The following is a 17180-nucleotide window of genomic DNA, read 5'->3' on the forward strand; positions in this document are numbered from 1 at the left end:
AACACGAATGGCGGCTCCCTATGGGGGCCGCCATTTGCGTACGTGCTTTTTTTTTTTTTTAAAGTCAACCGTGATAGGCTACATGACGATTTACATAGCCTATCACGGCTGACTTTGCAGATCTAGCCATGATAGGCTACGTTAATCGTCATGTAGCCTATCACGGGGGCGTTTTTTTTTTAAACTTTTAATTTCGTGGCCGGGCGAGGCGAGGCGCCTCCTCCCTGGCCTGAATTTCGGCCAGGCGAGGCGGGAAGCCTCCCCCCCCCCGGCCTGAACTTCGCGGGGAGAGCAGCGAAGTGCCTCCCCCCCACCGCAAAAAGCTGAGAGACCAGATAAGTGACTTTCGTGCACCCCTACGCAAACCTACCAAACAGCATAATCATCTCTTTCTCCTTCTCAGCCACTGATAATATGAGCTAAATGACAGGGTTTCTGCCCACCCTCTAAATCAGCTGTGATGAGGGAGAGGGAGAGAGAGAAAGAGCAAGCGAGCAAGAGAGAGATTGCTAATGGGCATGTCTGTGCTTATTGTTAGTCCCACTGACTACATGTACAAAAATTTTTTTTTTAAAGGACTAAACAAAATGGAATGTCAAAAAAAAAAAAAATCCCACCAACTCCAAAACAATACAAAGACAAATCCTTCATGGTTTCTGTTTTAAAATCTCTGGTTTCTTCAGGAAGCAGGACAAAAGAATGGTTGCCAAACTTATTTCAAAGTTATTTTTGACAGAGGGTGCAGGTATAAGGAGCATATGTCTGCTCCTTATACCTGCATTGAGGTATAAGGAGCAGACATCTCTTGTTACATGGCTCCCATTCTGTTTCTGGACACAATTCAAAGTGCTTTTCATGCCTATATAGTCCTACATCAATTGGGACCTGACTATTTCATACACTGCATTCTTTCTGTATGATTCTACCCAGCTTTTAATGAACTGCCTTTCCTAAGGATGACATCACTTCCCCTCCCAGTTCTAAACATTATTTCTTCTTACTAACTGCTCTCTGGTGTTCAGCTCAGGCCTTAATATAATAATGTAGAACTTGGGGAGGAAGATACAACCCAATAAGCCAGCACCAGAGGCCAAGATGGAGAAGACCTCCACAGCCACCATGTATTTCCCCTTGGTGCTCAGGTAGGTTGGCACAAAAGACACCCAAACACTGCAGAAGACCAACATGCTGAAAGTGATCAGCTTGGCTTCATTGAAAGTATCAGGCAACTTCCTGGCAAAGAAAGCCACAGTGAAGCTGATGAGGGCCAAAATCCCCATGTAGCCCAGGACAATGTAGAACGCGAGGGCTGAGCCTTCATTGCATTGAACTATGATTGCGCCAACCTGGGAGTGCCTGTCAAACTCTGGGAAGGGGGGAGAAGTTGCCAGCCACGCAGCACAGATGCCAGCTTGAATAAGAGAAGAAACAATGATAACTGATACTGCAAGTCTCTTCCCTACCCATTTCCTCATCCTGTTTCCAGGCTTTGTGGCCATGAAGGCCAAAACCACAGTGATGGTTTTTGCTAACACACAAGCAACAGCGATAGAGAAGATGATGCCAAACATTGTTTGTCTCAGAAGGCAGGTCACCTTCCCAGGCCATCCAATGAATAAGAAAGAGCAAAGAAAGCAGAGGAGCAGAGAGGAGAGCAGGGCACACGTGATGCTCCAGTTGTTGGCTTTGACAATGGGGGTTTTCCAGTGCAGACTGAAATTCCCAATCACAACAACTGTGATCACAGAAAGGAATACAGCTAATGAGGCCAGAACGACTCCCAAGGGCTCCTCATAAGATAGGGAGCTCATTTTTTTGAGAATACATTGGTCCTGGTTCTTGTTTGGATACTGATCTTCTGGGCACGTCTCACATTGGTCTGCATCTGAAAATAAGGAAAGTCTTAGTATTGCCAGAATAAACAAAAAACTTTTGCTTTCACCTAATGTCATCTTGCAGTTTTGCAACATCAGTGATGGTTGCTCTATCAGGTTGTCCTCTGTGTTAGGGAAAGCTTTCATATACTTGTGTGTAAACAAAACAGACTAGAATTGTATTAAAGCAGGATTTAAAAATTCTGGATACGTTTCCAAGTAACTTACCCTTCTGGGTTGAAATCCTCCCTTTAGAGCACTCAAGGCAATCATAGCAACAAACTTGCTTCCCCTGCTGGATGAACATGCTCTGCCCAGGGTGGCAGCTCCCCACACAGGTTGAACTGGGCAGCATCTAGTTGTAACCACAAAGAAGGACATATCAGTTGGAAACTGCTGTAATAAAACTTCTGAAGTGTTCAAAAGTTACTTTATGTCAGTGGTTCTTTTGTCCAGTTGAACCTGTTCTGGAGGGGGTTGCAATTTTCCTAAAGGAGCAGGTTCATTATTTGGGGTGCTCTTATATTCAGCTTTGTCACAGAGGCGGCTTTGATGGCTCCAAGTGCCTTTTTTTAAGGTTACGCTGATATACTATGACCCTACATGAACCAAGATAGCTTTGTCACAGTTACTCACACTCTCATAATCTCTCATTTGATTATTATAAAACATTATGTCTTTGAAAACAGTCCAGAAATATCACTTATTCCAAAATAATGTGGCTCAACTGTTAACTGGGACTAGCTGATGTGATCATATAATGCCAGTATGTCTTCATATGCACTTGCTGCCAGTCCATTTCCAGGCTCAGTTAAAAGCGCTAATTTTAACCTTTCAGACTCTAAATGGTTTCGGGTCAGGTTACCTGAAGGAACTTCTCCTCACATATTTAACTATTTGGACACTAAAAGCATCATCTGAGGCCCTCCTCCAGGTTCCCCTGCCAAATTAGATTAGGCAGGTGCCTAATAGACAGATGGCTTTTTAGTGGTGGCACCCCATTTATGGAATGCTCTCCCTAGAGAAGCTCACCAGGCACCTAAATTATGAACTTTCCAGTGCCAGGTGAACATCTTTGTATTCTCCCAGGTATTTTAATACTGTTTTTAGTGCTTTAAAATGCTGATTTTGATGTTGTGATGGTTTTATTCTTTGGTGCTGGTTTTGTCAGGATGTTTTTTTTTGTTTTATTTTGATGTTTGTACTGTGTAGTTTGGTGTATTGTGCACCACCCAGGAAACTTTAGTTGTTCAATGGTGTAAAAGTACAGTTAATAAGTAAATAAAATCTGGGTTACTGCACATTCCACTTCCCACAAATGAAACCCAGACTGTTTCATTTATTCTTCATTCAAGATAATTGGGACCCAGAGCCTCTAACTACAATCACCCAAACAGCTATCTCAGCATTGGCAACCACAACCAGAGAACCCCAACCTGTTCAGCCCCTGATCCAAATATTCACTCTCGTCTCACAATTCAGTCTTTACTACACTAATACAGTGGATTTTTGTCCCTTCTGTAATTCTCAGAATTTCCACAGGAATGTAAAATCTTGGCACCAGTATCCAAGGTCAGCATCTCAGAAACCAAAGTCTTAGTACTTCAGCATGACCCATCTCTAGACTGAGATATATTCAAAGAGTTATAAACAGAGCAAAAGGATTTCTCTTATCCTTAACCTTGAAAATAAAGTTGTTGGAGCTTTTCTATTCATGTGTATAAACATATATATGAACTAATATTTTCTTATCTGCTAATAGTAGCAAAGCTGTTCATTGCTAAGAAGAGGAAAAATGCAGAAATAATTACACACAGAGAATGGATATCCAAGGTTTGGGAATTTGCACAGTTAAAGCTTAATAAATGGTAGTCATCAGGATCTGAAATTTGTAGAAAGTTGAGTCAGTTTATTGATCATTGGAGGACAAATTATGAGGTGGAAAATAATGTGTATTCATTCATCACTATTGTGTATGTAATTGTTTAACTAAACCTAATAATTTTGTGGAATTTCAGAAGTGGATAATATATAGAGTGATTTTGTGTAGATTTTTGTATTTTGTTGACACTTTTATTCAGCATTTTTAACATGAACATATAAGTCACAATAAAAGAGAGAAATAATCAGCCAAGCCATGCACTGCAGATCACTAGTGGAAGATATACTGGTCTCAAGTTGTAGGTTTTGTCAAGCCAAGGGTGTTAGGCAGGCCAAAGGGCCAATCTGGGTCTGAGGGGATAAATTCTATGTTGTGATTTGAGTTCATCGATCAAATGCGTCGCCCAGCTTGAATTCTGCCATTCTGGAATTCATCAGTAAAGAAGCAAAGACTCCTGCCTCTCTTTTTCTCCAGTGCAAAAAGCCACTCTTAGTTACTTGAAGGCTTCTGATAACTATTTTAAAACAAATGGAGGTGGATTAATAGTGTGGCTTGAGAAATTTATCTCCCTCATACCTAGATAGCCTAGCTGCAACCGAGCTACAGTGAATTTAGCCTAAATGTATCACTGCCTTGTTGTGGCGAAGGGGCTTGCGTAACTCTGTGAAGCCATAAGCTACACTGTGCAGGGCCATCCAAGACGGACAGGTCATGGCAGAGAGTTCTGACATAATGTGGTCCACTGGAGAAGGAAATGGCAACCCACGCCAGCATTCTTGCCAAGAAAACCCCATGGAACGTATCACAAGGCTAAAAGATATGATGCCGGAAGATGAGCCCCTCAGGTCGGAAGGTGTCCAATATACTACTGGGGAAGAGCAGAGGGTATTTCCAAGTAGCGCCAGAAAGAGTGAAGCGGCTGGGCCAAAGCTGAAAGGACACTCAGCTGTGGATGTGTCTGGTGGTGAAAAGAAAATCCGATGCTGTAAAGAACAATATTGTTTAGGAACCTGGAATGTCAGATCAATGAATCAAGGTAAGCTGGAGGTGGTCAAACATGAGATGGCAAGATTGAACATCGACATCTTGGGAATCAGCGAACCAAAATGGACAGGCATGGGCGAATTTAATTCAGGTGACCATCATATCTACTGCTGTGGGCAAGAATCCCTGAGAAGAAATGGAGTAGCACTCATAGTCAAGAAAAGGGTGGGAAAAGCAGTACTGGGGTACAATCTTAAAAACGATAGAATGATCTCAGTACGAATCCAAGGCAAACCATTCAACGTCACAGTAATTCAAGTCCATGCCCCAACCACTGATGCCGAAGAAGCTGAGGTTGATTGGTTCTATGAAGACCTACAACACCTTCTAGAACTAACACCAACAAAAGATGTCCTCTTCATCATAGGGGATTGGAATGATAAAGTAGGAAGTCAAGAAATCACCAGGATAACAGGCAGGCATGGCCTTGGTGTACAAAATGAAGCAGGACAAAAGCTAATAGAGTTTTGCCAAGAGAACACGCTGATTATAGCAAACACTCTATTCCAACAGCACAAGAGATGACTCTACACATGGACATCACCAGATGGTCAATATCGAGATCAGATTGATTATGTCCTTTGCAGCCAAAGATGGAGAAGCTCTATACAGTCAGTCAAAACAAGACCTGGAGCTGCCTGTGGCTCAGATCATGAGCTTCTTGTTGCAAAATTTCAGCTTAAATTGAAGAACGTAGGGAAAACCACTAAACCATTCAGGTATGACCTCAATCATATCCCTTATGAATATACAGTGGAGGTGAGGAATAGATTTAAGGGATTAGACCGGATAGACAGAGTGCCTGAGGAACTATGGACGGAGGTCCATAACATTGTTCAGGAGGCAGCAACTCAATCCATCCCAAAGAAAAAGAAATGCAAGAAAGCCAAGTGGCTGTCTGATGAGGCTTTACAAGTAGCTGAGGAAAGAAGGGAAGCAAAAAGCAAGGGAGAAAGGGGAAGATATATCCAACTGAATGCAGAGTTCCAGAGAATAGCAAGGAGAGACAAGAAGGCCTTCTTAAATGAACAATGCAAAGAAATCGAGGAAAACAACAGAATGGGAAAGACTAGAGATCTCTTCAAGAAAATCGGAGATCTCAAGGGAACGTTTTGTGCAAAGACAGGCATGATAAAGGACAAAGAAGGCAGGGACCTAACAGAAGCAGATGAGATTAAGGAGAGGTGGACAGAATACACAGAAGAACTATACAGGAAAGATCTGAATGTCCCTGATAGCCATGATAGTGTGGTCACTGAACTTGAGCTGGACATCTTTGAGAGTGAAGTCAAGTGGGCCTTAGGAAGCATGACTAACAACAAAGCTAGCGGAGATGACAGTATTCCAGCTGAGCTATTTAAAATCCTAAAAGATGATGCTGTTAAAGTGCTGCATTCAATATGCCAACAAATTTGGAACACTCAACAATGGCCGCATGACTGGAAAAGGTCAGTTTACATTCCAATTCCAAAGAAGAGCAATGCCAAAGAGTGTTCAAACTACGGCACAATTGCGCTCATTTCACATGCCAGCAAGGTTATGCTCAAAATCCTACAAGCTAGGCTTCAGTAGTATGTGAACCGAGAACTACCGGAAGTACAAGTTGGGTTTCGAAGAGGCAGAGGAACTAGAGATCAAATCGCCAACATTCGCTGGATCATGGAGAAAGCAAGAGAATTCCAGAAAAACAACTATTTCTGCTTCATTGACTACGCTAAAGCCTTTGATTGTGTGGATCATAACAAACTCTGGCAAATTCTTAAAGTGATGGGAGTACCAGACCACCTTACCTGTCTCCTGAGAAACCTGTACGAGGGTCAAGAAGCAACAGTAAGAACCAGACATGGAACAACCGAGTGGTTCAAAATTGGGAAAGGAGTACGACAAGGCTGCATATTGTCGCCCTGCTTATTTAACTTATATGCAGAGTACATCATGAGAAACGCCGGGTTGGATGAATCACAGGTCGGAATTAAGACTGCTGGGAGAATTATCAACAACCTCCGATATGCAGACGATACCACCCTAATGGCAGAAAGCGAAGAGGATCTCAACAGCCTCTTGTTGAGGGTGAAAGAGGAGAGTGCAAAAGCTGGTTTGAAACTCAACATTAAAAAAAACGAAGATCATGGCATCTGGCCCCATCACTTCCTGGCATATAGAAGGGGAAGAAATCGAAGCGGTGACAGATTTTCCTTTCTTGGGCTCCAAGATCACTGCAGATGGTGACTGTAGCCATGAAATTAAAAGACACTTGCTCCTTGGGAGGAAAGCTATGGCAAACCTAGACAGCATAGTAAGAAGCAGAGACATCACCTTGCCGACAAAGGTCCATCTAATCAAATCGTTTTCCCAGTAGTAATATATGGCTGTGAGAGCTGGACTATAAGGAAGGCTGAGCGCTGAAGAATTGATGCTTTTGAACTGTGGTGCTGGAGAAGACTCTTACGAGTCCCCTGGACCACAAGGAGGTCAAATCAGTCTATCCTAAAGGAAATCAACCCTGATTGCTCATTGGAAGGACAGATAATGAAGCTGAAGCTCCAATATTTTGGCCACCTAATGCGAAGAGAAAACTCTCTGGAAAAGACCCTGATGCTGGGAAAGACTGAAGGCAAAAGGAGAAGGGGACGGCAGAGGATGAGATGGCTAGATAGCATCACGGATGCAATGAATATGAACTTGAGCACGCTCCGGGAGAGAGCGCAGGACAGGAAGACCTGGCGTGCTATGGTCCATGGGGTCACGAAGAGTCGGACACGACTGAACGACTGAACAACAACAACAACATAGCCCAGTTGCAGTGAATTTATACCCATCATATCTGGATAGCCTAGTGAGTTGCATGTGGAGCTGCCTCTGAAGATGGTCTGGAAACTTTGCCTAGCACAAAATATGGCTGTGAGAACTCTAACCGGGACCAGGTGTTATGATCACACCACACCACTCTTTTTTCATCTGCACTGGCTCCCCATTTGTTTCTGGACCCAATTCAAAGTTTTGGGTTTGATCTATAAATCTCTGCATGGCTTGGGATCTCAGTACCTGATGGAGCACCCCCGTCCCCATACCCAGCCATATTTTATTGTAATCCACCAAAGTCCTTTCCCAAGTGCCTCACATACTTTGACTTTGAGGATAGCAACAAGAGAGAAAGCTTTTTCAGTGCTGGCCCCCCTACCTATTAAAAGCTGTTTCAAAGAAAGTTCACCTGGATCCCACATTGCTATATTTCCTTGGCCAGGCTAGGAAACTGTTATTTTTGAAGTACTGTAGTCTTCACATTCTATTATTTTCATCCCTGCAATGTAGTTTTTCTCTTCTTCTATCTGATGGTTATTTTTTAAATTCTTATTAAAAGATGATGATAGTTGTTGTTGTTGTTGTTGCTGTTATTATTGTTATTGTTATTATTTATTATATTTCTATACCGCCTCATAGACGAAGCTCTCTGGGTGGTTTACAAAAGTTAAAACATGAAAATACAATATACAAAGTTTAAAAACCATTGGCGTAAAACATGCGGACAAACAACATATAATTAAAAACAACTTTGAACTAAAAACAATTTGTTTAAAAAACCCAACAATGAAACACAGCTTAAAATAACACTGCTTAAAAATAATATACATAAGTCAGCAAAAGGAACAAGAGTCCTCAAAAGGGAAGGCCTGCCGGAATAACAGCATCTTTCATGCCTGCTTAAAAACCTTCAACGAGGTCAGCAGGCGCATTTCAACCGGCAGGTCGTTCCACAACTGAAGGGTGGCAAAGGAGAAGGTCCTCTTGCATGTGGCTGCCGATCTCACATTAGGCAGCCGTGGCAGGGAGCCCTCCGAGGACCTTAGGTGGCAGACTGGGACGTAGGGGAGAAGGCGCTCCCTAACACTGTATGTGTGTGTAGTTTTTATTTTGAATTTAGGGTGCAATTTTATGGCTGCTAGTCAGTGGCTAGACGGCGATAGGATTGGTCAGTTTCCGGGAACTGACTGCGCTCTGAGGTTTCCCCACTCCCTCCCTTGCTGCCTTGTAGGTGGCATGGATTGCCCCCAGGCTCCACCTTCATAAGAGCAGCATGGAGTGGGGCAAAAGGGGGAGTTCTCAGGGGCAGAACAGGGTGGGAAGTGTGGAAGTGCCAGTACGATGCTTCCTATGCATCGTCCAGCCTCCCCACCCTGCATGTTCTGAGGTCCCATGGCTAGACAGTTGAAATCGTCCGTCTAGCCATGAATGCAGGAGACATGCTCCTCCCACCGTGCGTTGGATAGGCTCTCGCCTCCGAGTTCAGAGGCGGCTGCCTCTGCACATAGGATTTCTCCCTCACATGCACTCCTTGAATTATTATTACATCTTGTACAACACCCAGACAGATTTGTTTATGGAGCATTTAAGACAAAAAATAAAAAAGAGTACGAGGACCACGTAAGCTGCCTTGGGTTCCTTACAAGTTGGGATAAGGCAGGATATAAAGGTAATAAATAAATAAATAAATAAGACAATATTATTTTATTTATTATTTTATTTAAATATTACTAGGCTGCCTTTCCAGCATATCCTGCATATTCCGATCAAGAATCAACCCTCCTGGATATCACTCTCTGGAACGTGTTTATAAAACTCTGCTGCTGATGCCGATGATGATGAAAATAATAGGGATGTACGAAAGTCACTTACCTTTCCGCGGATTATGTTGATGGTGGGGGGGGAGGTGTTCCGTCCCTCCCCCCGGAATCCTCGACAGGGAGAGCGATCCGTTCCTCCCTCCCGGAATCCTCCACGGCCGGCTGTGCTCCGCGGAAGCTCCGCGGAGCAGCCAGCCAGGCCCAGCCAGGCCAGAGCCATCCGCAGCTGGATTTCTGGCCGCGGGGGGCTCTGGGAAAAAAAACCGCGTACGCAAATGGCGGCGGCTATGGCCATTATTTATTTTTGGCCGTCTTAATCTACGTAAATATTTACGTAGACTATGACAGCGAAAATAAAGGGGAATGCAAATAGTGTAGTGGACGCTATTTGTGTCCCTTTTAGATTCACCGTTTTAGCCTACGTAAATATTTACGTAGGTTAAAACGGCAAATCAAAAAGGGACGCAAATAGCGCCCGCTATGCTATTTGCGTTCCCCTTTATTTTCGCTGTCATAGTCTACATAAATATTTACGTAGACTAAGACGGCCAAAAATAAGGAATGCAAATGGCGGCAGCCATAGCCGCCGCCATTTGCGTACGCGTTTTTTTTTTTAAAACCCAGCCATGATAGGCTATGTAAATCTTTACATAGCCTATCATGTCGTGTTTTTTTTTAAACCCAGCCATGATAGGCTATGTAAATCTTTACGTAGCCTATCACATCTTTTTTTTTTTTTTACAAGACTGCAAATGGCGGTGGTGAACCAGCCACCGCAGCTGCCACTGGAGCTGCCACTACTGCCTGGAAGATCCACCCCAGGTAAGTCTCGTCCCGGGGGGGATCCGTGGGGGGGCGGGGAGGTGGCAGGCCATTCCGCCACGGAGTTCGGGGGGCTGAATGCACTGGCATTCAGCCTCACCGAGACCCGTGGCGGAATTCTCTGACATCCCTAGAAAATAAAAAAACAATAATCATTCCCACCTGACTGAACTTGTGATTCCACACAATTCCACTTCCATGGATGGTGAACACATCCTCTGGAGTTGCCTCAGGGTCTATCCTTCCAACTCGGATTCTCTGGAAAGATTCATTGGGGAAGGTGACAAAGTTGATGAGATCATATCCGCCTGCCAGGTCGCCATTGTCATCAAAAAATATTTCTTCCCCAGCACTATTATTAAAGCAGATGCTTCTCAGAAAAGAGTGAAGCTGGATTGGAGGGAGTAATTTTTTTCACAATTTAGTGTTGATATATTTATGAGAAGAATTTATAAGCAGCCCTTATCCTTACACATACCGGGGTGGTGAGACAGTCAGAAATGGGTAATGTTATTTCCATGGAACTTGCCAGATTGTGACCTTTAGGATGCTTCCTACTGAAGCTTTCATTATGCAATTACTCTGCCTCACAGAATTTTATGGGGGGTCCAGACAATGTCACCTCACCTTCCATTTGTAAGTCCCCCCCTCAAACTCCTCCTGCTTTTGCATCATTTTTTCTTTCTTTCCACAGACGATCTGTTAAGAAGGGAAAGATGGAATAGCTGCACAGTGTCGTTGGAAGCACTAGAAGCTTCCCTCCAAGAAGTACCCTTTGGCTTTCAGGGAGGGAATAGGCTAGGAGTATACAGTGACATGTATTAGCCAGTCAAAAAGGGCCATAAGAGAAGATGCACATGCCAGAGACATCTCGGGAGGGACAAAATGTAGAGGTGTTTCTATGCAAATGCTAGAAGCCTTTGGGCCACAATGGGACAGTTGGAGTGCCTTTTTTTTAAAGGTGAACCCAGATATAATGCGCAATTCAGAAACCTGTTGGAATGGGACGGGGGGGACGGACACTAGTGAGATGCAGTCATCTCTTGATATAAACTATCGGAAGGACAGGAAAGGAAGTACTGAAGGTGTTGCACTGTACATCAAAGAGGGTCTAGCATCAAGCAGACTAGAAAACCTAAAAGGGATAGATTTCCCAACAGAAGGACTGTGCAACTGAAGCACTGTTTTAATACTGGGCTCCAAAAATAATTTAGTACTAGGGACATGCTATTGTGCCCCTGATCAGAATGCTCAGCATGGTCTTGAGATGGAAAACAAAATTAGAGGAATTTCTCAGTGCCCTAAATGACTGTTCCCTATATCAGTTGGTCATGGTATTGGCCAGATGGGAGGCAACCCTGGATTTAATCCTAAGTGGTGCCACCCAGGACCTAGTACAAGATGTAAGTGAAACCAGTTTGAAACCGGGACCACAGCGCTCTCAGATTTAATAGATATTTAAGTGGAAATTGCCAAGGAAGTCCAACACAGCCGTATTTGACTTCAAAAGAAGACTCTAAAATGAGGGAACTGGTAAAAAGGAAGTTGAACGGGGATCTCAAGAAGGTTAATTCCCTTCAAAATGCTTGATTAGTCAAAACTGCAATAAGAGAAGCCCAGCTAGAATGTATAAAACAGGTCAGGAAAGATACCACTAAGTCCAAGGGGTCACCAGCATGACTAATGAGCAGTGTTAAGGCAGCTATTAGAGAAAAGAAGGCTTCCTTCAGAAAATGGAAGTCTTGCCCACATAGGGAGAACAACTTGGAGCACAAACTTGCACAATGGAGATGCAGGCAGACAACAAGAGATTCAAAAAAGAATTTAAGGAGCATATCGCTAACAATATCAAGGTCAACTAGGGATGTAGTTGAACTACTGATCTATTGAATCCAGCCCCCCAAAGTCTGTGGAGGATCGGATCTCCTACCACCGCCTCCCCTGCGAAGTTCTCGCCGGCGGATCCTGCCTGCTGCTGGCTCCGAAGCCCCAGCGATATGGCCGCCATTGCTGTATCACTGGCTGGACTGACAAACTGCAGATGCAAATGGCATCTGGCGTAGCGGACGCCATTTGCATCCCTGCTGTTTGACATGATAGGCTGCATAAAGGTTTACGTAGCCTATCGCGCAAAGGAACAGGGACGCAAATACGCCATTTGTGTCCCTGTTCCTTCGCGCAATAGGCTACATAAAGATTTATGTAGTCTATCACATCAAAGAGCAGGGACGCAAATGGTGTCCGCAGTTCGTCAGTCCAGTAGGGATGTCAGAGAATTCCGCCACGGATCTTGGGGAGGCTGAATGCCAGCGCATTCGGCCCCCCAAAATCAGTGGCGGAATGGTCTGCCCCCCCCCCCAGGACGAGACTTACTTGGGGCGGATCTTCCTGGCGGTGACGGCGGCTCCGGCGGCAGCTCCGGCGGCGGCTCTGGTGGCGGTTCGGCTGCGGCGGCCGGTCTTCCGACCAGCTGCCACCGCTGCCATTTCCAGTTTTAAAAAAAAAAAAGATGTGATAGGCTACGTAAAGATTTATGTAGTAGCCTATCACGGCTAGGTTTAAAAAAAAATGTGATAGGCTACATAAATGTTTACGTAGCCTATCACAGCTGACTTAAAAAACAACAACAACGTGCGTACGCAAATGGCGGTGGCCACGGCCACCGCTATTTGCATTCCTTATTTTGGCATGTCTTAGTCTACGTCAAGATTTAAGTAGACTAAGATGGCAAAAATAAGGGGAATGCAAATAGTTTTTTTTTTAAGTCAGCCGTGATAGGCTACGTAAACATTTACGAAGCCTATCACGGCTGACTGCAGGGACGCAAACGGCGGTGGCTACAGCTGCCGCCATTTACGTCCCTGCTAGCCAGCGGCCGGATGTCCAGCTGCTGGCAGAGCTGGCCGGCGGCTCCGCAAAATCCCTGCGGAGCACAGCCGGCCGGCCGGCCAGGATTCCGGGGGGGGGGGAGGAACGGACCGCCTCCCCCCTCATCCAGGATTCTGGGGGGAGGGATGGAGCACCTCCCCCCCACCATCAACATAATCCACGAAAGGTAAGTGACTTTCGTACATCCCTACAGTCCAGCCAGCAATATGGCAATGGCGGCTGTATCACTGGGGCTCCGGAGAAGGCCGGTGGCTCTGTGGAATCGCCGTGGAGTGGAGCTGGCCAGTGAGGATTCGGGGGAGAGGGATGGATTGCCTCCCCCCCGTGGACACCCCCCCCGCCGGAACGGCAGGTAAGTAATTCGTACATCCCTAAGGTCAACAATACAGAATTCTTTAAATGTATCAGAAGCAGGAAACCAACTAGGGAGGCAGTTGGACCACTGGATGACGATGGCGTTAAAGGAGTACTGAAGGAGGGCAAGGAGGCTGCAAAGAAATCAGTTGCTGCAGGACATGGGTGGCAGTGGCGGGTGCTGTTGTATCTATGTCCTGCTTGTGGTTTTCCAGTTGGTTGGCCACTGATTGGCTGCTATGGTTGGCCAATGCTGGACTAGATGGACCTTTGTGTGATCCAGCACAGCTCTTTTTATACTCTTAGGTCATTGTCAACATTACCAAGCTAGATGGTTCAATGGTCTATGTTCCTAATCCAGGGATTGGACCTTAGAACTTTACTATGTGATGGCTGTTGTCTATGACTGTGCTATAACTCCCCCCAGTGGCAGGGACCATGTTGCCAGGGAAAAAGCCCCATTGCCTGTTTTCCATGCCAGCCTCGAAATATATGAAGCAATAGAAAAGAAATAGTCAGGGATGAGTCCAAGCCCCTCGAGATGTGTGACAGCTCTGATTCTGAATCAGAGGTGGAATAGCTAGAGCAGAGCCTGGGGAAGGAACTTTCCCCAGAGTCCCAAGGTTTTGACAAACAGATGACCCAGGCTGAGTTGCTGCCTCCTCCCTCCACCTCAAGAACTCAAGTTTCCGAGGAGGAGGAAGAAGAGGGGTGTGACTTGAGAGACGCTAGAGAGCGTTGCAAGTCGAAGCAATAGGAGTTAGGGAAAGGGCTCAGATGCTCTGCCAGGATAGGCACTCTTAGAAGCCAATGTAGGAGGGAGCCGCTGTAAGGGAGGGGCATCACTGCAAGGCAAGTTTGGCTGTGAGGTTCACAGGCAAACTGTTGGCAACTTCACTACCCTCTGGTTCATCTTCTTTATTTGGAGATTGCAGATTAGTTATTCAGAGCCTGGGGCAGTCTGAGAGCTTCCTTGAATCTGTATTAGTAGAAAGGCTAGTCTTTAGCAAAATAAAGTCATAATAGCCTGAAGCTTTGATTCCCTGTGGTGTTAATTGTGAAGTGGGAGGACAATCTATTTGTGACAGAAATTAGTATTTTCCCCTCATCCAAAGAGCTGTCACAGTCATCTTATGGTGCTTTATGATTCGTAACTGCAACAACCTGCCATCGCTGAACTTTCCAGAGGTTCCATGTGTCCCCATCTCCTGTTGATTTCTGTTTGGCTCTTGCTAGATACATGGCATGGAGAGCATGTGCAACAGCATACACAGCATTGTAGATATTGTAGCTTTGGCCCGACATTCCCATTTCAAACACAGATCCAGGAAGGATTCCCAACTTCTCCTCCCTAGTGCAGTTTTTCTTGCTCCATGAATAAAGGTTATATTGTGGGAGGGAACAGGAGAATGCTGTCATCCAGAACTCCTGGATGAGATAGATATTAGACTGATATGGATTTATGCTTTTGAGGAAGTCCAGAAATCTTGGCACCACATTTGTATGGAGATTGAAGGATAAGGTACCATTGAAGGATTTTGTGGTGAATTTAGTCCCACCCAATACAGTAGTGTAATCCCATTCAGCTGTTGTGATCCACACCCTCTCTATAGGATGCTTATCATAAATTTCATAGAAGTACAAAACTATTTGTAAACCCTCCAGAGACTGATGGTCTCCATGGATAAGAATCACATTGACTTCACTCAGTGAGAGAGTCAATTGAAGTGGTCTCAATTTTTCTTGAATTGTTTCATCTGATAAAAACTGAGACACTACTGGGATCATCTGCATCCAAGCAATGCAGATATTACTCTGCAAAAGCCTTGGTCTCAGGGTTCGAAGGAAGGTTTCTCCACTGGCATCATCTGCAACAATGAGTCCGATCCAGTTCCATCCAAAATGCTTGAGGAGATGAACAATCCCAACATACTGAGGACCTTCATTTGGGACCATCTTGTAGAAAGAAGGGAACTGAATTTTGTCTCCCAACACTGGATCAAAGGAGCCATAGTTGAGCTAATGGGAAAGATATGATGTTTCTTAATCTGAGGAAACCATCCCTTTCTTCTCCATCACAAAGTGACTCTATTGAAATGTCTGTCAATGTTAAAATCTTGATCTCATTAAACAGGACCTTCTAGCCAATGCTGTGGTTTCTAAAAGTCTGATCTTACACTTCCTAGTAAACTTACCTTGTGCTATCAGTATTCAAGTTCTGCAATGATATTAAGCAGTATGTGGAAAAAACCTGTCTTTCTCAAGGTTTACATTTCTGCCATGCATCATTCACACCTTGGATTCTTAAGCTGCAATCCTATATAAATTTAGATGTGAAAAAGCTGTAATGGAGCTTTTTTCAGAGTAGACATAAAGGATTGCACTGTCTGTGCTGTGGTTTCTTGTCCAGGAACCACCATAGATGTTGAAATGGCAATGCAGCCAATTATGAGGTCTGAGGGCTGGGCAGAGACTTTCTCCTTAGAAATGTCGATGTGTGGCAAAGTAGATCCAATCACTCTCACTGTGGTCACCATCTAATTCTGAATACATACCTGTGGTATCTTGTACGTATTAATGACACTAGCCATCTGGATGGAATTTTGGGAGGTAAGACCACCAACGACAGCCATTAATTTATCTTCCCTGGCACAGTTGTAATTGGGAGGATCCCCTTGCCCCATGAAGAGAAGACGAAGCATGTTAAAACAGGATTGCCTTGGATTAAATCCATTCTCATAAATCTTGTATCCTAGCGTGGTGTTGGGTAACAATTCTTCATCCTTGTTGATTTCATGAATGGCGAAAACAAAGGCAAGGACATGTTGGTAGTTTTTAGGTATCATGCTGCAATGAGATTGTCATATCATTTCAAATCTTGACATCAGAGATCCAAGTGCATTACAGCTTTTATTGTGGTTTGGCAATCTAAGATCCAGTGCTCTGCAGTGGCTAAACTGTTAGATTGGGATGCGAGAAACCAAAAACCAAATCCCCGCTCACTTGTGAAGTTCACTGAGGCTGCAATTCTTTTCCTACTTTTCTAGTTGAACCTCATGGAACACAGTAGAACTTGCTACTAAGTACATTTCCTCTACTGTCTCCTCTGAATAGCAAGGGTGCCCACATGATTCTGAAAGGTCTGTCCCTGCCATGCTACTTGAGGTCCTTCCAACTCGATACTTCATCATTTTTCTGAATACAGATCATGACCTGTGCTACTGGACTATGGATCCTCATGATGATCTAGCCACTGAAATGGATAGTTATATTTATGTATTTATTGAAAGCAGTTTTACTCTGCACTTTAGTCAATAAGGCTCCCAGAGTAGCTTACAAACCAACAACAACAACAACAACAACAACACAAGACATTGGCCTGTTTGGCATGATCAATTTGAATCAGAGTGGCTTTGAGTCCATGGGCACCCATTCCATAACCCAACCCTCGCTGGTAGGTTGTCGTGTCATCCAAACCCAGTGGGGGGACATGGGGTTGGCATGGTTAACAAGCCACCCATAACCCTAAAACAGCCCAGGGGTAATGGACTGTTCTTTCTCAATGCCAAACCCGCATTTTTGCTGGGTTCAAAAATGTGCGAGCAAGGGTTGGATTACAGCACGGGTGCCCATGGCCACTCAGCATAGGCCACAAGCTATGGTGGCTTATGTAAGCCACTGTTGCTCAATAGG

General features: G+C 44.6%; 1 protein-coding gene across 1 annotated transcript; it reads right to left on the reverse strand.

Moving 5' to 3' along the window:
- Positions 1–980: 980 nt before the first annotated feature.
- Positions 981–16333, reverse strand: LOC146342399 (vomeronasal type-2 receptor 26-like). The gene is made up of 5 exons (XM_084807826.1): positions 16043–16333; positions 14652–15506; positions 10407–10634; positions 2103–2229; positions 981–1885 (listed from the first exon to the last, which is right to left on the reverse strand). The coding sequence occupies exons 1-5, from the start codon at positions 16331–16333 to the stop codon at positions 981–983; spliced, it is 2406 nt and encodes an 801-aa protein (XP_084663952.1).
- Positions 16334–17180: the final 847 nt, after the last annotated feature.

This window comes from Heloderma suspectum, chromosome 6 (assembly GCF_057233095.1).
Source record: "Heloderma suspectum isolate Gila_16-S chromosome 6, 16-S_ref, whole genome shotgun sequence".
NCBI classification, from domain to species: domain Eukaryota; kingdom Metazoa; phylum Chordata; class Lepidosauria; order Squamata; family Helodermatidae; genus Heloderma; species Heloderma suspectum.

What these genes read in the sequence shown, in the direction of transcription:
- LOC146342399 (XM_084807826.1), bottom strand. Translation starts at nt 16,333, where the DNA reads ATGATACCTAAAAACTACCAACATGTCCTTGCCTTTGTTTTCGCCATT. An exon ending in GGAAAGTTCAGCGATGGCAG is followed by an intron (nt 10,635 to 14,651) that starts GTTGTTGCAGTT and finishes CCTCCAATCCAG; the next exon opens with CTTCACTCTTTTCTGAGAAG. An exon ending in GAGGATTTCAACCCAGAAGG is followed by an intron (nt 1,886 to 2,102) that starts GTAAGTTACTTG and finishes CCTTATTTTCAG; the next exon opens with ATGCAGACCAATGTGAGACG.